The following is a 20,601-nucleotide window of genomic DNA, read 5'->3' as shown; positions in this document are numbered from 1 at the left end:
TGATAGGAGCGACCCCTTGGCTATATTTAGAGCCCCAAAGCACTTGTGACCAGACAGACTTAGCAGACACCATCATTGGCCAGCTGCCGTGTCACTCACTGTAACAGACGAGTGGAGGGGCTTTAATAGTTTACATTAGCGTGAACCCTGTGCCAAATTTAACTGGAGGGGGGGAGGCAGGTTTGAGTCTGAGAGAGGGCAGGCCGGACATGGTTGAGAGTGTGTCCAGCAGGTTACGTTTGTGTGTGTTGTTGCCAGTGGAAGACCCCGTGGCCCGGATCCTCCAGATTTGAAAACAGAAGACAGAGCCAGCAGGTTTGGCGGTGTGGAACGGAGGTTGAAGGGTAGAGAAGAAGTCCGCTTTTCCTGTCCATTCAAGGGCATCGCTCAGGGGCCGAAGATCAGCTCCGAGCTGAGGCCTGTCAGCAGAGGGGAGCAGGCGGCCTCATGGAGTCTCGAAGACGTGTTGGGCAGCACCACATGGGATGTATAAGCTGACAAGGTGGGTTAATAGGATTCCTTTTTCAGTATTTTTCTTTTAAATCCTCGTAAGTTTAATCATTTTCAGACTTTAATGACTTCATCAAGGTACAGCTGTGCTTAAAGTTGGTTTATAGACTCTTTTTTTTTTTTTTGTTACGAGTGGTGGGTTTTCTCACCTCAAAACAAAAACTATTTGTTTTTGATGCCATCACATCTTTTGTCAGTCTTAATCATTGAACACTAACATTGTTTGCATACAATCCTTTGTAAAGTTAAAACACCTGTTAGATTTGATTAACATGATTTCACCTGCTGCTTTTCAGCACTTATCTCAATTCATTCCCAGAATCTACTGCTGTGCTATTGTACCACCCACCCATCAGATGTGGATTATATTTATACCATTATGTGCTACAGGAGCTGACAGCGCCGACATTACTCAACCATCTCAAATTTGCACTTCCGACATATCTGCCCGGTGTTTGATTTCACCTCGTGTGGATCGGGTTGCTGCGGCTGAGGCCATGAAGGCCAGGAACCGCAGAATCATGACTGGAACCTTCCCCCCCTGTCCACACATGCCAAATATACCCTCCTAAAGTAAATATAATCCTGTCTGCATCCACGTGGAAACAGGCCAATACCTGCTCAGCAGCAGAGTCCCCCACTTGGACAGTTAGTTAGCAGCTTGGCTCCCTTGTGGCTGGTTCAGACGGAGCTTGGTAAGAGGTTTTAGAATAGAAGTGGTCCCTTTAACCTTCAGGTGTGTTTTATTTTTGTCATGTTGTGTATTTGGTTAAACAGGAGTTGAAAATCAAATAGATGAGCTGTTTTTGTCTCTTTTGCACCTCTAGTCCCAGACCTGAGCTCACACAGCCATGGGGGACTGGAACCTGCTGGGAAAGCTTCTGGAAAAAGCCCAGGAGCACTCCACCGTGGTGGGCAAGGTGTGGCTGACGGTCCTCTTCATCTTCCGCATCCTGATCCTGAGCGCAGCCACAGAGAAAGTCTGGGGTGATGAGCAGTCGGGCTTCTCATGCGACACCAAACAGCCCGGTTGTGAAAATGTGTGCTATGACATCACGTTCCCCATCTCCCACGTCCGCTTTTGGGTTTTACAGATCATCTTTGTGTCCACACCGACACTGATCTACCTGGGACACATCCTCCACCTGGTGCGGATGGAGGAGAAGCACAAAGAAAAGCTGAAAGAAAAGGAACAAGCTCATAATTCAGACAAGCAGGCCCTAATTGTAGAGACCAAGCACAAAAAAGCTCTAGTGAGGGACGACAAGGGCAGAGTGCGCCTGCAGGGGGAGCTCTTGCGCACATATGTCTTTAATGTGATCTTTAAAACCCTGTTTGAAGTGGGATTCATTGTGGCTCAGTACCTCTTGTACGGCTTTGAGCTTAAGCCCATGTACACATGCAACAGACCGCCCTGCCCTAATGTGGTAAACTGCTACATCTCCCGACCCACGGAGAAAACCATCTTCATCATCTTCATGCTGGGGGTGGCCAGCGTCTCTCTGTTCCTGAACCTCATAGAGATATACCACCTGGGCTTCACCAAGTGCAGACAGGGCATCACTTTCAGACGACATCTACAATCCTCTGTGAGTCTCCCCAAGGAGGCCAGTGAGGCCTCGGTGCCCTACGCGCCTGGTTATGATGAATTCTTCCACACACACCACCAAGTCCAACCGCCCTACCCGCCTGTCCCCAGCTACAACCTCTCCCCTTTATCTGATGCCACAGACTCAACCTTCCACCCCTACCACAGCAAGGCAGCCTACAAGCAGAATAAAGACAATTTAGCGGTGGAGAGGAGCAGCAGCAAGCCAGAGGAATGTGACCTGAAAGGAAAGAAGGGATCAGGATCAGCCCCTGGGTCACCTACGCAGGCCAGGCCGGGTCGCAGTGCCAAACACAGCAGCAACAAGACTAGAATAGATGATCTGAAGATATGAGGAGGTTTATGTTTCTCTGAGGGGTCTTAACTTTGCTGCGAGGGGATCAGATGTTGTTTTTTGAACTGAGTCCAGTCTTTAAGATGGTGCAGGTTTGACTCATTCCAACTTTGGAGGGTGCGACTTCTTTCAGGGCACACAGAGAAGCTTCAGAAATATGTGACAGCTGATCAGGATCAATGAGTATATTTCTCATGAACTTGAAGCAGTGCCTCTTTAGGCAGTCATTGATAAAACTTTGAAAAACTTCTCTGATTTCACACGAGACTGCATCATTTACAGTGTATTTAACACTGTTAACCAATGTTAATCTGTATCTTTTGTATCTTTTGTCTTTGAAATAATTTATGTACGGTTTAAGTCTTTGCACCACTTGCTTTTAATAGAAAAAACAATACTCACTTTATTTAAATAGCACTTTTTTTAAATAAAAGTTTACAAAGTGCTTTCCATAAACAAAACACCAATGAAAGGATGACATAAACAAAGGATGATACAGGACTTTGCTAAAACCAAAATTCACATGAAAGCCTGTGACATGAGTGTGTCCTTGTGAGTAATCTAAAAGACGACACTGATTTTTCTTGCCTCGTTTTATCATGATGGCTTGTTTCACTGAGAGTTTAACTAAATGTCGTGTTTGCTCAGGTTTTACATTAAGCATTTCTTTTTTTTCCTGTCACTGTTGATGAAGCCAAAAGTGCGACTCTCAGCGTATAAAGTTGCTGTGTTTAAACTTTGGGAACAGAATCCAGGGCGTAAACTTCTTCAGCGCTGCTCTGACCTCATTTGGAAGAAATCAGATAGGGTGAATAGATAAATTTAACTTCCTTTAACTGTTTCGAGCTCATCCGACAGAGTTCACTTGCTTCAACTTGAAGTGAAAAGTTGTGCAATACCTGCCAACACATTGGACGCTGGAAGAAGTGTTCGTTGTTCCAGGACGCGCCTGAAAAAAAGAAAGAAAATTGCACTGGTCTCAGGAGTTCCCACATTTGTACTCTCTCTTTTATTGCGACAGTCGGCAAGTAGGTAATTATAAGCACATTGTTTTGTTTATCATTGTTTGTATGTGTGTTTGTGTCGATTGTTCCGTGTAAAGCACTTGGTGACAGGCATATTTGTAAAACAGCTCCAAAAATAAATCTGTCTTAAATTTGCAAAACCTAGCTGAGTTTTATGATCTCAAGTCTTTATCAGGGAGAAAAGGGAACTATTTTACTGCAGCACATTTTGAAAATGTTATCGAATTAGACTGGGATAAATAAATCAAGATTTATTATATAAATCAAGTGATTTATTAGTTTTTTAAGGAAGAGGAACTTTTATTCGGTGTCTCTGTTGGGCCTTTTTCCCTGAGTCACTGATGGTGGACGCTTGAGTCATTAAATACAAACAAACATGTCATCCTGTTAAACTCTGAGCGGGAATAAACATGTTGTGTGTAAAGCGTCCACACATGCACATCACACACTCATCTTTGCCAGGAAATCTCAGCACACAGGCAGCCCTGCTATGGAAACCTTGAAGTTCAGGACATGACGAGGAAGCTCTCTCATACCTCTGGACTGGCACATTCATTATATCCTGTCAGTGCTGGATGCATCAAGGGAAGAAATTTCTACTTTAAATGTATCAAAAGAATATTATTTCTTTGGGAAAAAAAAGACCTAGACTGTAGATTTGATGGAGTGTGGTCTGGGCACACCACTTTAGTATGTTGTGTTGCCAGAAACATTAGGTTTCAGATCTCCTGGACAACAGTCAGGGTGTTATTTTTAATGTATGGCTCCATAAATCAGTAAGTGGACAGAAATAGAGCCTGATTCAGAAAAAAAATATCACATCTCCTCTTCTAAAAAATATAGAACACAAAGGTTTCTCCGGCTTCTCTTCAGACATACATCATGTGAGAGTATGTTAAAGTGATCATCTGTGAATAAAAGGCTTATATGTGTTTTTGAGATGCTGACAGATGAATAGATATGACTTATGGCTGTAGATGGAAATCCAACACTTTGAAATGAAATCCCTCTAGAGGTAAGCCAACATTTACAAAAAGTTTGAGTCAATATAAAAGATAAACTGTGCATCATTTTTCAATGAATGAATGGTTTTTTCGAGGCACAAAGTCTCAGAGTTCTGTTCAGTCCTCACAGGTGGGACCGGATCCTAGAGACAGGTTAGGCTTCACTTACACAAGATGAGATTCTGTAGTTTAAGTATCTTTATGTAAATCTTACTTTTATGTTTTGTAGCCCTTCAAATTACTTGAATAGGCTGTCACTGTGGTGACTGTACGATCATTTGATTCTAGGGACTAAAATCCTTTCATCAGGAGCAGAGAGGTTGAATTTCTCTTTTTGGCAGCCAACGGAGATAGGTTTTTTTTTATCCTCTAACTAACAGATGATAAAAATGTTGGTATAACAAGCTGAAAGTACACGATGAATTCAAAGCTCAGTATGTAATGACTGAGGTTTTTACACAGCCTCCAACACAAGTGGAATCACCTAAAACAAAATATGAAAAAAAGGAAAAAAAAAGTGAAATGCAACTTATTTGTTATATATGTAATTGAGCCAATCTTTTATTCACAATGAACAGCCGTCTCTGTCACTTTTAGGTCGACAAATTTTAGGACACATTTAGCTTCAAGTGGCACTGGCAGCAGCAGCAGTAGGATGAGATGAGATTTAACTTTATAGTCATCACACACAAACAAGTATAGGGTAACAAAATGAGGTTTGGCATCTCACCAGAAGCGCAATAAGCAGAAGTGCAAGTGTTTATGTTATGTTCAGAGTAATTATAGTCATTAATAGACAAATGGACAAAATTATGCAAATTATTGTCTATGTATGGATGGGTTAATGGGATGCTATACATATAAATAAATGCTATGAATAGAGGCATATTCTAGAGATAATAAAGGTGCAGTGAATAGACATATGTTGGTGAATAAATTGCTATTTCAGCTCACGGTGTTAATTTATAATATTTACTACAAAACACTGGACCACCCTCACACCACGAAAACATTACAACACAATTACTTACTATTTTTAATGAATGCCTAATGTCCCTGAAATGTTATGCACAGCGCCACAAAACTACTAAAGATGAGATTTCTTTGGCTACCAGTCACAGCACAGCAGCCAGTTATTAATGTGAGATTATTTATTATAGCTGCTATGATTTAATCTCCCAGATTAGAGGACCTACATGGTTGAGGCAATTCACTGAAAAAGTGCTCTGAAGACTCTTAAATCTGTCAAATATACTGCATAAAAAACACACACACAAGCAAAACACAACTGTTTTTTTTTGTCTTTGCGTCTCGGTTTGACTAGAAATAAACTGCATTACTGTGTTAAGTATTTTATCATTTCAGAAAATCAAATATTTGTGGGTCACGAAACAAGGAAAAAGTCTGCTAAATGAAGGCCCAAGACAAAAAACACTATATGCTTTGTGCTTGTGCCTTTTATAGTGTGACATGTTTCATGTTTCAGATAATTAAATCTTCAGCGCTGTTGTTTTCTTCTATGTGGTTTCCCAGAAACCAACAGCACAGACAGGCACAATAAATGTACTGCCAGGATTATTTAACAGTAAATGTATTTTGTGTTACCAGAGGATTTTTCTGTCACTTTACTCTGTTCTTGTGGTGCAACACCTCAGTCCTTTCACACAGTCCTCTACTGCCCTCTCTCTTCACTTTCACTGAAACACTGACACACAGTCAACTGGGGGCTGAAGCTGATTTGGACGCCCTCTGCTGGGCAAAGAAACACAGACACAACTATGTTTTGTATTTTTAATACTGTCTACCTAAATTAACATCTGGTAATTAACAGGTATATGACTGCACACATGAAATTGTGAGCATCACACCAGTATGATGCACCCAACCTGCTGATGTGTAACAAATAACAAAGAGCCAGAAGCAAAGCCTGCCCTTGCACCAACTTTTTCATCACTGCAAGGGTAAACTGATGAAATATCAGCCAGAGGGAACGCTGAGCTTCTGATGTTTGCTGACTGAATCAGTCTGATCGCTCGCAGGCCTGTCACCTCATCATCAACACCCGCTCTGTGAAACTAAATGCAGACTGCACAGCACCGACACCAAACTCGGCAGAGCACAGTGTGGGAGCGGGGACGCTCGCACATCACAGAGGAGAAGTTAACAGAAATCAGCTGCTGACATGGTTTCTGAGGCAGAAAACGTCATTATGGCTCAGCATCTGTCACTTCTAGTCTCAGCTCCCATACTGTGCTGTGTGTGTGTGAACAGGATGACTGTTTGCTGCCACCATGTGACAAATCAAACTCCCTGCATACGTCAGTGGTGTGCTGCAGTCTCAGTTACAGATAAATGTTGCATGTTATGACAACTTGATTGATTCCTCTCGCTTTTATTTTTTTTCAGGCTGTGTAATGTCAGGGTAATCAATTAGAAAGGGGGCGCTCACATTGTAAAATATCTGTTAAAAAACATGGCTCTTTGTGGTTCTTGCTTTGGAGGATGATAAATGAAGGGATCATTTTTAATCATTTGCATGATGGTATTTTGTTATTGCATGTCAGGCCTGTTAATATTGTGACGGCTAAATTTGCTTCAGGGATAAACACTGACACGGATTTAACTCCCTGACAAAGAGAGTCACATAAAATCTGTCACACTTTAATGTAAGTGCTCACGTTTTTGTTTACACAGCGGATGGTAGCCAAAGGTCTTAACCTGAGTGTGGCTGGGCTTGTGATTTTACTGGAACATTGATTTCATTTATCATTAACCTTCCAGCACTTTGCTTGAATCATACATTTTATAATGATTGCAAACACAGGGAAACTGTGTGGGGTTTTTTTGCATTTGATTTTTTCAGTCATTTTGCTAATGTTTTACAAAATGTGTAAAAAATTAATCGCACTTCTAAGCCATCAAAATTACACAACACCACTCAAAAGTAACAATTCTGCAACTTTATTTCACAAGTCATCATTCTTCTCTGCAAAACACTGACTTCACAACACATATACATCCTCAATCAACTCCTACATCCGCAAGCATCTGCAAAACGAGACATTCCTTCTAATACGATTTATTTTAGTGACAATTCCCTAATCCAAGTTTCAAAGCAACCCAAGTCCAGTTCACAAAACACATTAAAAAGAAACGTAAAAGAAATTTTTACGGGGACAAACTGTTAGGACAGCTTCAGGACAAGACTTTGATCCAGATTTGAGCTACAGGTGGAGCATATGACGGGCTTATCGGAGAACTGAAATCTGTGGACAGAATTTCACATCATGGCTGATTTTTCATAAATACACATCACAGTACAGTGTTAACACACACACACACCATACAAACCCCTGACGTTTCCAACATGTCACACTCTTTTGTAATGAAGCACTCAGCCAAACACAGTCTAAGAACAAAGTCTCTTCAAAAGAGGGGCCATCCTCTGCTTGCAAAGGTTACATTTCTAGAGGACAAAAACCAGGTCTGCTGAGGCTGGTGGAAAATCAAACCCAGCATCCTCCACTCCCCCATGCCAGGGAATAACAAAGTACATCTTGCTTTAACCCAGAGTTAAAGCTTAAGCACAAACCAGGTCTCCAAGCTGTGTGGTAAGTAGATGGTAGTGTTTTTGCTGCTGGAGTCCAATGTGGAGGGTGGTGAGGGGGCTGTGGATCTGTGCCCGTGTCTGTCTGTCCATCTCAGGTCTTACCAGCTGACGAGGACGGGCCTTAGTCGTCTTTGCCCTTCCCTTTAGGCGTGCCTTCGTTCCACGCCACATACACAAACAAGGCCAAGACCACGTGCACAGCGAGCACTGCTACTATGGCTGCGTAGAAGTAGCTGTCAGAGCTCGACATCTTCATCGAACCTAGCAGAGGAGGAGGAGGAGGACAGTTAATGGTGATGACAAAGGCGTTATTATCACAGCACAGAAGGAGAAGCCTGGCCAAGATCTATTTTAGGAATTATTCAGGATGAACCTCATTTGGTGGAATTTCAAATTGATTTCTTTTAACTGATAAGGACATGATATCTTTCTGGAAGTTTCTGTGCTACCTAAACCTGTGCTGTCTGTGGTTGTAAACCTATGAACAGTATTAAAAAAAATTAGGCAGTTAGCTATAGCTAAAAAATCTGATTGGACAAGAGGCAATTGGCCAGTGTTGAAACAGAGAATATCATTACTTTCACTCTGAACTTGTATTGCTTATCTTAAAGTGTTCCAATTTATATTTACAAATGTCACATGAACATTTTTTGCTGTTAGGTCTTCTTATTAAGTCAACATTTAAAAAATAACAGTCAGAGAAACACAAAGCCAAACGGTGCAAATTGTTTGTGTTATTTGAAAACAGCCTGGTTTTAGTTACATAAAGGGATGGGTTGTATCTGAAAAATTAAAGTCATAATCAAATAAAGAGGGAAAAAAACAACCTTATTTCACTTGAAAACGATTACAAAATGCAACTTGTGAAACTGTCGTGTGAAAGTAATATCACACCTGAGGTGGTGCTGTTGTACTGAATATCAGTCTGGCAATGAATGTACCACAAACATAAAGCTGCAGACCAAATGCAGAATGTAAACCAAGAACCTAAAGTGTGATGTTGCTAAAGTGAACAGACCCACTTGATATCATCAAGATCATCAGAGTTGAAGTTAATTATTTTTTACTTTACAAAAAGTCAGGAAGAAATTTTAAAAAATATCAAAACTAAAAGGATAACACGTTAAAACTAAAAAATATGCAATCTAATGTTATATAAGAAAAATATAATATAATATAAAATAGTAAAAATATTCCTGAATTTCCCCTTGGGGATATATAAAGTCTATTTTTTTTCTATTCTAGAAAAAGGGTCCATCATTAGGTATTTAAAAACAAAACATACAAGAGCATAAAGACCATAGGAGAAAAAGAACAAATACACTGTCAAACAGTGACAAACCAAATATTAACACAGCCTTTCCCCTGAGGTATCAGACTTCCATTCAGCACTTGTTCCGGGCTCGATAAATGACCATAAATCAAAAGTTGAGTTTCCTCTTCTGAAAGCATTTCACAGTGAATGTGATTACTGGTCATTGACTCCTCATATGTTACCATTTGGTGCATGTCATAACCCCACTTTCTCTTTCCCACATATCCTACCTCTCTGGTAAAATACTCTACAAACGACTCTGTGTCAGTACAGTTGTACCCCACCCGCGGTAAGCTAGTACAGGTCAAGCTGTTGTTTACAATCAGCTGGTTACTAAAGAACACAGATAAGACCTGAAAGAAGGTGGTGAAGGTAGTTGAGCCTAATGTGATTGAAATGAGTGAATCAAATTAAAACGTAGTGTCTGTCTTGTCCTGCAAACACAGGAGACTGATCGTCACAAAGCTCACCCTCAAAGATGTAGGCCTTGGATGCGAAGTACAGTCCGATGGGCAGAGTGACCATCAGGATAGTGAAGAAGAGTAGTGTCTTGAGGGCTGAAACCAATGAGCTTTCATTTCTGCAGAGGATGACAAGTTCACATGTCAGCTAAGATTAAAAAAAAATCAACAAAGCAACAATACAGACAGCATCGAGGAGCATCGGTACTCTTAACATGCTGACTCCTGATATGAAGGCGTCCGCTGGCGACGTCTCATACTGAGCTCCAAGGTAATGCCACACTGAATTAACATCTTTTGTAACGTAATTATCAGTTTAGTTTTTAATTGCACACAAGGGAGGCGGGTTTTCAGCAGACCAGCCGTCTCTCTGCAGAGATACTAGCTAACAAGCTAAGTTCATGAGCTAACTGAGTCTGAACTGGTTGATTTCTCACCCTCTGTAATAAGCTGGTGGTCCGGCGTTGGAGTCTAAAGATGCTTTGGCGGAACCGTCCATTGTTGGGTAGATATGAAACGAGGTTAGGTGAAAACAAAGCGGATAAAAGGACGTTTCTCAGTCTGTGTTGTGCTGTCAGTATTGAAATCCCTTCTTCCGCATTGGATCACGGGACTGTCACATGACGAGGTTTGACGCCACAAGTCTCGCGAGGCTATGCTGGAAAATAATAGTGAAAGCCTGCACTTGTCCTGCAGATATGAAGCGTATTTTTAGATGTAATGTTGGCTCAGAACCGTTTTCCTACAATGTCAAAGAAACTATTAACACCACAGACAAGTCGGCCTTGTATCCGTGACTTCCTCTTTTCTACAATGTAAGAAGCAGAGAGGTTTTCATCCAAGTAATGTAAAGAAACACTATGTGAAAGTAGGCCTTCTCAGTTGAGATAAAATCTATTCATAATCTTACCTTTGCAAAGAATAGAGACATCATTGTTACTACAAATACAAATGCACTTATCATACTCTGACTTTCATCTTGTAAAGTTTTATTGTTGATGTCCTTTGGCTCATTTCACAGATACACAAGTAGCCTACTGTTAAGTTCTTTTAAGTCAAACAGTACTTCACATGTTAACTTTACTGTAGGTATTTTTATTAAAAGAAAAAAAATATAGCAAGCTTATTGCAAGAGTTGTACACTTGGAAACAAGGTAGATTGGCTGGTTTGTGACAACGGAAATAATAATACAGTGTAAAACTGTATTCATGGCACCACGCACACCAAAATATCCACAAACATAAATACCTTTGTTTTTTTGACGTTCCCACTCCTGTCTGACAGCATCAGTTTTAAAACTCCACACAAGGTGCTGTACATTAACTTTACAAGGTGAGCATTTTTATACATTTTTGGCTAGCTATTTTCATTAGAACCATGTACAACTATTTACTTATCATTATCTACACCAGGCTCTTATTCAGTGAACAGACTCACTTGTCCTAAGTGAACTTCTGGCTCAGGATCAAAAGCTGCCTCCTCGGGCCTTAAGGGTGTCTTCTTGCCTCTGTTTCTTTGACTCTTCTTCACTGCTAAAGGGATGATCACTGAAGTTGTTTTTTCTTTGCTATAAATGGTCTACAGTGTGACTACAGCAACATAAAAATGCCCGTCAGGTCAGATAAACAGCTGGTAAGCCGACTCAAGCTGTAAACTGTAAAAACTTGACTCTAGGAAAGAGTGTCTTGCTCTTGTGTCTTATTTTGAGAAAAATGATCTTGGACTTAATATAGCAAAATCCACCTGACAAGTCCAGACAAACATTTTATTTCAAGACATTTAAGAGATGAAAATGATGCTGAAGTTGCATGTAAAAAGTCTGAAAATGGGGTAGGAAATAAATTACCAGACATTTTTCTTGAAAAAAGAACTGTCTTAATTCAAGAAAGTAAAGAGCACATTTACCAACCCCATTGATAGATTTTCCATACAAGCAATCTGAACATTTTTTTTTTATTAAATAAGACTTTTTCTTGGCTTATATAGTCTAAAAAGACGTGAAGACTTTGTTTTTTATTTTTGCAGTGTAAGTATAAAGCAGTTTGCTATACCAGTTCATGGTCATCAAACAATAATGATATCAGAAGTTTTTAATGTATCAGCCCAGCTTGAAGCCATTTACTTAAACCATACTTATCTGTTTACAGTCAACATATTTTTTCACATTTAATCAAAACGTGTTCTGGTTTTTCATTCCTGACTCATCTCTGTCCATTTCTTCCTTTTCCATGCTGGCTTTAAAATAGAACCAGGGGTCAGACGGATTTAAATGTGCATGTTCACCATTCAAGCATCAATTTGTTTTAGCCTTACACAAATTTCATCTTTAGTGAAAACATGATGTGACGCAACCTTTATGTCTCCAGGGTCTGTATGCACAGAGCACATGTACAGTATGTGTCTGCGTCATTTCTTAATAATGCAACACTTAAGGCTGTTTCTTGTCTAATTGCAGAAGTAACAGGGCGTCGTTCAGGCTGTTTCGTGCTTACAGTATATGTTCAGTCTCATGCAAAGGATGTATTTGTGGTTGAAGTCTCCCAGGCTGAGTGTTGAGGAGTGGCTCTTTCTGCTCCAGTTGGCTTTGTGCTCACCGGTCTCACGCTCAGCAGGTCCCCCCAAAACATTTTTCTTTTGTCTAGAAGAACAAGCACAGAAGGCAGTCTGGATATTGTAAACCTATCGAAAGGCTGATATGTGGTTGCTGCAGAGCATCATTGTCAAGAATCCTATAATCTTAAATCTATTTCTGGATAAACCAATGAGGCTCATTTTCAAATGTAATTTTTGGCCACTTTATTCTTGATGTTGCTCTTTGGAGACTGACAGGAGTTTAGAGGAGGGGTTTTCAAAAATTCTCCTTAATTCATCTGACCCACATGTCTTGTGTGTTAAGGCCTGTGTGTTTGCTATAGTAACACATAAACCCAAAGACATCCTGTCCTTAATCAGCAATTCAAATGGCAACATGAGCACAAACATTAATACGGCTGTCACCATCAACGTGACATTTTTCAGAGGCTCTATAAATAGAATTTGGCTTGCTCTCTTTTTTCTTCAGGCTTTGCTTCTAGGACCTCAAACCCAAAACATAACTGTAAAGCAGGAAAGATCCGATTTTTTTTTTTTTTTTGTTCAACGGTTTAATAATCTGGTTTTCCACAAGTCAACACAACCTTTTTCTTTCCTAAATCAACTCTGGATAATAACTGGAGCTGGCAGTAAATATAAAATAAACAATGACCTCTTCTTATAAACAGGTCATCAGTAATTATCTCAGATTAAATTTACATCCTGTCAGTTCAGTGGAATTTTATTTTGTCTGGAAACAGAGTCAAAGCTGGAAATTAATTAGAAGAGTTTATTGCAGTGAGCTTTGGGAAAAGACAGAAAACCACAGCGGACGGATGAGTTCAGCCAGATACTCTGGGATTATAAATTCTAATAAAGCAGCAGCCTCTATATCTGGAGTTGACAAAAACAGGTCCTCAGAGGAAGAAACAGTTTGTGGATTTGGTCAAAGAGTTTTCCACTGCAAGTTCAATACTAAATGTTCTTCCTCATGGACTCTGACCTTTGACCTCCCGGGAGTATTTCCCATGGCTCTCTCTGTGTGGACTCCCCAAGCTATGCCTGTTGCATTCTTGGCGTCACCAGTGCTCCATGTCAAACATGAAGTCCCCCCTGCACACACACACATAAACACACACTGCACACACCTGTTGTTTTGACGGAGACACAGGCTGTCCTTCAGCAAATGCTCAAAGTGTCAGACCTATCACTGTCAATAAGGTTTTCAAGTGAAATCAGAGTCCAAATTATACGTGTTAAGAAGCTCCCTGCTATTCTTAGCCATGCCATTTACTGATTTGGCAACTGCTGCGAATGTTGTTGAGTTTATCTTCTCAGCTTTTCTTCACTTCAGCAAGCGATGCATCTGAAAACCTTTTACATGGAGAAAACCCAAATCCATTTATTCATGGTCTTCACTTCAGACTGAGGTTTTAGTAACCTTAACTGTGTTTATAGTGTGACCAAAATGACTGGGTGCAGTCTGACAGCACTTAAAGCCATGAAAAATTTTATGTAGTAATATCTGATCTCAGTGGTGACCTCATTTGCTAGTTCTTTTGTATTTTTAACAGCATCATTTTTAAAAAATTTAGTAAAATTTAATATTTATTTGATATATTTTTGTGTGTTTTATTTCACATATTACTTTCCATACTGTAATTACCTTTTTTAAAGTAAACAGATCAGCTTGTTATTTCATTATTGTTGGTGTAAAAGTGCATTTGAAATTTAGTTACTACACTCTTAAAGTTCTGCAATAGTAATTTTACAAAAAAAATATGAATATTCATTGTTTTTTTAATCAGAGAGGCAGATGCATATTCATAAACTTATGTTTCAAAAAATGCATTAAGTGAAATGAGGCTGCTTGGTTTATTAAGCCGGTGTCATTGACTGAGTCAAAGAGACACCAATGCAGCATTAAAGAATCATCTCTCCTGCATTACTGAAGCATTATGAGGCACAAGATCCATCCACCCATTTTCTATCCTGTTTAGGGTTGAGGGTGGCTGGAGCCTATCCCAGCTGTCTTGGTGCAAGGGGCGGGGTACATCTTGTTCTGGTCACCTATCAAATAGAATAGAATAGAATAGAATAGAATAGAATAGAATAGAATAGAATAGAATAGAATAGAATAGAACTGTATTGTCATTGTAACAAGTACAACAAAATTGAAGTCACAGCAGCAATCAAGAAAACAAAAGTAAGAAAGTGTACAGAAAGTGCAAAAAGGTCCATGAGAAAATCGATGCTGACAGCTTGTCCATCATTGTCCAGTTCAGCCACCTCTCTTCACTCATGCTCCATCTCTGTCTCCTAGATCCTGTCTGCTCACAGCAGGTGAAGCTCTTCCAATGTGGCGCTAGTGTTTGATGTTAGCTCCATCAGCCATGTCTGTGGAAAGCAGGATGCTACTCTGCCCTCTGGTATTCCCTCTGATGCTGGGTTAGCACAGCTAGCTTGTCCATCTTATTGGAGATAGATCTTACATTCCCAATAACGATGGATGGACGGACAGGTCCATGTCGTCACTTCTTAGCTCACACCTGAGAACCAGCAATTCGTCCTCACCTCCTTTTCCTCACCTTGTGGGAAGACATCAGGCCCTACACCAGTTAGCACTGACATGCTACAGGCTGCTAACAGCTGAGTTCACATGTAAACAATGCAGCCATGGTTACACGTAGGATCTCCAGACAAACACAGGAGAAAAAGTAGTAAAAATATCACTGAAGCCACAAAAAGTTTGGTGTCCATGACCAACAAATGAGCCTTACAAAGTAATGATCCACTTCAAAAAAAAGATTACGAAAAATAAACAAAAAAAATTACAAGAAACGGACAAAGAAAGAGAGAGCTGCTGCAAAAGGCAGCCATAGCCAACAGGGCGGCGCCTATCAATCGTAGGGCTAACGCACAGAGACAAACCGCCTTTCCCACGCATTCATGCACACATTTAGAGTGACCAGTTAACCTGATGCGCATGTTTTTGGACTGTGGGAGGAAGCTGGAGTACTCAGAGAGAATTCACTTGTGCACAGGGAGAACATGCAAACTCCACATGGAACTGGGAATTGAACTGGGGATCTTCTTACTGTGAGGCTGCTGCGCTAACCGACGCACCACCGATGCAGCCAGCTGGCACTAAATCTTTTCTTCCTGTATAAGTTAAAAATTAATTTTGGCTTTTCATTTGGGAATTCAAAATCTTGGGGAACCCCACCATGAGACACATCTCATTTTGGCAGATAACTTTACCCCAATTAATGATTATACAAGCTACACGTTTATAAAGCCACAGTCATTTTTTTAAATATTAAGCAAGAAATTGAGTTGTACAATGTCTTATAATGCTTTGTTATTCTTGTCTTTTCTCGACCCCCTGAGTAACTCATAGAGGGGCATAAACACTCTTGAAACCACTTGACTTGAGTGAAATTTAACTAATTGCATTTTTAATTTATAATTGTGCATGTCTGCCTGGGGAGGGGGTGCCTTTTAGATTACTGTATTCTCTATATGTGAAAGAGGAAGTCAAGAGATCTGACTTTATTATTCACCATCACCCCCATGCCCTGCTCCCATCATCTCTCCTTGGAGCCTATACCCAAAATTGGTAGCGCTGTGACCCACAGCCCTTTCGGATATGTAGGAACACATCATATGCATGAAAAGACAGGCAGTGCTAAACCCAATGCACAAATCCATTAGCAGACTTGCTATCGGGGCAGCAGGCCCGCTGTGAGACCCCCCTGCTATAAAATGCAATGATGTGCAAGAGCTGTAGAAATTCCTCTGTGCGAGGAGGAGGGCTACGCCTGGCTTTATCCAGGCAAAAAACCATCATGTCATGTTAGCGTCTGCCCGTGTAATTCCCCATTCTTCATCCATTCTGTTTTAACCAGATTAGAGGCAGTGTTCTGGCTGCCATTGTGGAAATAATCTTTATCTCCCACAAATGAGAATTTGTTTCTTCAAGGCCTTTCCTATTTGCATGGCAACAAGGAGGGTGATGAAAATAAACATGCTGAAGCATGACAGTGGAAGGTGTAAAGTGTTACGTCTTCAGACAAATTCAAGTGTTCCTCTTGTTTTTGGTCCAGTTTGAGTGATGAATTCTCACAAATAGCACAAAAGCTTCCCATGATATATTTAGCAAAACAGTAATACAAGGATATCAGTCTTGAATCTGAAATATGAAAACAAAATGATATAACTCATGATATTAAACTCTGGGAGTACACAAGGATTTATGATACGACTTGGCTGAAGAAAGCTCTCCTGAAACAAAGAGAAGAAACAGCTGGGGCAAAATTAAATGGATTCAATGTTACAGAGAAAGCAGGAGGAGTGTATACAGCACATCATTCTTATACCACAGAGAAACAGAGCCTCCATACAGGAAATTGGCAAAATAAAGATATGATGGATCTTATAGCCCAGCATGGCATGGATGGATCATGCCGTCCTTGAACATACCATAAGAAAACTGTCTCCACAAGCGATGGCCTTCATATTAAATCACAGGCCAAATGACAAATGATGTGGGTGGATGAACCGGTGAAGTCAGCTTTCATCCAGGATGCTTGATGGTATTTTTGACTGAGTAGAGGATTATTAGTTGTATCACAGTCTGTGTATAAAATAGTAAAAACACATCCCTTGAAATAGAATATTGAAAACAAACTATGCAATATCAAGCGTGGGTTATATACTGAAGATATATAAGCAGAAGCAGAAAACAGCCCGACTCTTCCTCAAAATTAAAGGTACCTCAACACTTTTCAAGCATTACGATATAAAGCATTATGATATAACAAAGTGAATACAAGTGAACTATGGCAGAAGATAAAAGTGCTGCAAATTGAATATCATTACATCTGCATCATCAAAGAACGGTTCTTGTCATAGGGCGTTTGTACATCGCAGTTTAAAAAAAAAAAAAAAAAAAAACATTTCATCCTTATATATTTCAAAGAAATATGTAAATAAGACGTGATTATATGCGCTCTGCAATTTCTAAAGATACTGACTTATCACTTGTTTGGACTCAACTTGTGACCACCATGAACATGACCTCATTTGAAGGAGCCAGACGTAATGATTGCCATTTGTATAAAAAGAAAATTATGACAGATATTACAAAAAAGTTCTGACATAAATGTTCTACCTTTGCTCGCTAACTGATGAATAACAGTGTTTTGGTGCTTGATTTCAGGACTTGGACTTGGGCCTGACTTAAGCCCTGTAACTTTACTTGGACTCAGGCAATGATGACTCAAACCTGACCTCTGGTTGAATTCAGTCTCCAGAGACTAAGAGTGGGAGTCAGACTTATTTATGGTTTGTTTTGTTTAAATTTTTGGAAAAGACTTCAAAAGTTTACTCAGTTTCAAACAAATGGTATGAGGATTCCTTTGTTAGCACGTGCTGTTTTGTTCGGCATCAGTTCCTGCCAGGACGTCTAAAGAGACGCCAAAAAAAACACATTTTGTTTCTAAAACTTTTACTGCAAATGCAGACAAGGGCCGTGCAACGTGTCAGATATGTAAGAAGAGATCCAAATTTAACAGGCATATGTCAAGAACGCACTTGGAAAGTCACGTAAGTTGCTAGGGTTAAATGGACTGTTGATGTTATTTTTAGCTAGCTTCTAGCTAATGTTTGCCTCTAAACTGATTCACTCACAATGTTCAAGATGCTTGGTCAGCTAATAGTCTCATCAGTAGCCAGTGATTTGCATGTATTTTTAAACAAAAGGCTGTAACTTTGTCACTAATTTGACCATCCAGATCAGCCGGAGTCAGTTTTATCACATGAAATGTGAAGTCTACACTTCCAAAACTTCCCACACATTTAGCCATAAATGTACATGCAGCAACGGATTTAGAATGAGGCAGCAGTCCTTTAAACGGACCCCAGACTCAAGCTTGGGCGACTCCTCTGTAATATGGGTAAAAGTACAGTGATTATTCTGTGTTACATTTCAATCTGGGGCTTCAGGTAACCCTTTTCTTTGTCTCTAATTGAGACAAACCATCGTGGGCAGCACTGACCTTTCAGGGCCAGCAGATGGAAGATACATGGGTTGTTGAGTCTCATGAAAAAGAAGACATCTTGCTTACCAGAAGTTGAAAGAGTACATTATGGATAAAAGATCTTACATATAGTAAATTCAGCCTAATTTGACCACCTGAAAGTGTTATTCAAAGGACATAAATGTTTAGAGAACACAATCTTTAAATATTTGACTTTGTGTCTATAAAGAAGAAGAAACCAGAGGAATTGTGCTGTTCACTTTTTGAATTCAGGTGGTGATACTCAGGATATTCTGTATTTCAGGCACAGGGAAGAGGCAAACCCCCAGAGAGACGGACACAGGAAAGGAGTCCAGTGCAATGTCATCTTTCTGAACCGTCAGGAGGAGGAGGAAAATGCCAGACTATTTTTGGACCTTTTCTGATTTTCCCTCGAGTTGTCGTTTTTTCTTTGGATAAAACAAATAACTAAGAAAAGTAGCTAATAGGACAGCCTTGGCGGAAATTGTTTAATATTTTCGCACGCTAGGTTAACCACCTCTTTACAGAACAGAACATCAAACTGACAAATATGAGCGTGGTTTTTATCTTCTTATCTTGCTCTTGGCCAGAAACCCCTAAAAACACATTTTGTCAAACTATTCTTTAGATACCTCAGTGAACAAGACAAATAAAATCAGGTAAAATGGAGCAGGAAGGAAAGAGTGATGAGTGGAGGGTGACAGGAGGAGAAAGAGTAATGACTCTGCTATTAGTCTGTGACTCTTTGGTGAGGTACAGCCAACTCTGTCATCTCCCCTCGAGCCCCTTCAGCCACTCATCTGTAGCCGACCTTGGAGTGGCATGTGGGCTGCTGCTTCTTTCTTCCACATCACAGACACTGTCTTGAAGGAAAGCAAAGAAAAACTGAAGTGTTCTTTTTTTTTTTGATGTTCTTCAACCTGACTGCACCTGACTGTATGAAACAGCTTGAGTCTCCCTGTTCTGATCCAAGATCCATCACGGATGCAAACCCCTGTTCTTGCCCACCTGTGATCATTTATTTAGGGATTAATTTAGTCAGACAGCAGGCAGACTACCCAAGATTAGCTACAGCAAAATCCAAAGACAGAAAGTAGATCCAATAACAAAGGTTTAATTTGTTGAGATATTTATAAATGCTTTGAGTAAGACGTCTGGAACATGTAAGTATGTTAATACTCCAGTTTCAGATCAAAAATGTGTCATATTGACAGCTTGGAGCCGCCCTGTGAGGTGAACCACTCATAGTTTGTTTGTCTGGTTGGACTTATGCTGGGAAGCTGTCAGAGCTCATCTTGGCTGGTGTGACGTGCTCAGGCACACTCACACCAACAGGAAATACGTCTCTGGCTCCTGATATCAAAGACGTCCCCCAGGCATTCTCTAAACACGAAACCCAGGCTTATCATCAGACCCTTCTCTGTTTCCCTAATTTAAAGTCCAAAGTTTAGAGAGACAGCCTGGAGCTGTGGACTTTTCTAACACTAAATCAGAAAAAAATGAAATATGAAGCAAAAATAGTTCATAAACATTAGAATTGAAACTCAACTGTGTAAGTATTTCTTTCATCATCTCTTTGAGCACATTTTCCATGAGCACACAAAGCTTTTCCTGGCATTTGATGCTCTTTTCTTTCATTAGACCAGAAGAAAAACTCTTCCACAGTTTTTCAGTGAGTTTTGTGCATCTGTTATCGCTCAGAAAACAGACCTAAAGGTTAAGCAGCAACATTAAAACACTCTGCATACCAAGCTGAAGAAACAGACTGAGGTATTAATTCACGCTGAAGATGAAATATTTCAACTATTTTAGATTCGTATCCTCTAAAACCTAAACATGAGCCTTAAGTCCAAGCACTGAATATAAAGGCTTTAGTTTGAATTTGAGATGATTCATTGTAAAGCAAACACACTCAGCCAAAAGGAAATAACTTTATTTCGTCTCGCTATGTTGTTCACAACTTCATTATAATGAATTTGTGCCAAAGCTGGTCACTGTCTGAGCATGATGTTGTGACGTCAACCATGCAGGCAACAATTCAGATGGTATAAACCATACACGATCAAAGAAGTGGACATGGCCTCCAGGTCTCTGCTGCC

The 20,601-nt window shown here is 40.1% G+C and overlaps 2 protein-coding genes across 2 annotated transcripts; one reads left to right on the top strand and one right to left on the bottom strand.

The window, feature by feature from the left end:
• Positions 1 to 21: 21 nt before the first annotated feature.
• Positions 22 to 3,584, top strand: LOC141793805 (gap junction Cx32.7 protein-like). Its single transcript, XM_074674676.1, has 2 exons — positions 22 to 502; positions 1,338 to 3,584. Exon 2 carries the CDS (start codon positions 1,362 to 1,364, stop codon positions 2,451 to 2,453), a length of 1,092 nt encoding a protein of 363 aa, XP_074530777.1. The 5' UTR covers positions 22 to 502; positions 1,338 to 1,361; the 3' UTR covers positions 2,454 to 3,584.
• Positions 3,585 to 7,420: 3,836 nt separating this feature from the next.
• vma21 (vacuolar ATPase assembly factor VMA21) lies at positions 7,421 to 10,520 on the bottom strand. The gene is made up of 3 exons (XM_074674233.1): positions 10,306 to 10,520; positions 9,878 to 9,987; positions 7,421 to 8,353 (listed from the first exon to the last, which is right to left on the bottom strand). The coding sequence occupies exons 1-3, from the start codon at positions 10,365 to 10,367 to the stop codon at positions 8,214 to 8,216; spliced, it is 312 nt and encodes a 103-aa protein (XP_074530334.1). The 5' UTR covers positions 10,368 to 10,520; the 3' UTR covers positions 7,421 to 8,213.
• Positions 10,521 to 20,601: the final 10,081 nt, after the last annotated feature.

The sequence above is a fragment of the Halichoeres trimaculatus genome, unplaced genomic scaffold, assembly GCF_033239565.1.
Source record: "Halichoeres trimaculatus isolate MK-OKI-2021-1 unplaced genomic scaffold, fHalTri1.1 fHalTri1_scaffold_7, whole genome shotgun sequence".
In the NCBI taxonomy this organism is placed as follows: domain Eukaryota; kingdom Metazoa; phylum Chordata; class Actinopteri; order Labriformes; family Labridae; genus Halichoeres; species Halichoeres trimaculatus.
This window is presented reverse-complemented; position numbering and strand designations above follow the sequence as displayed.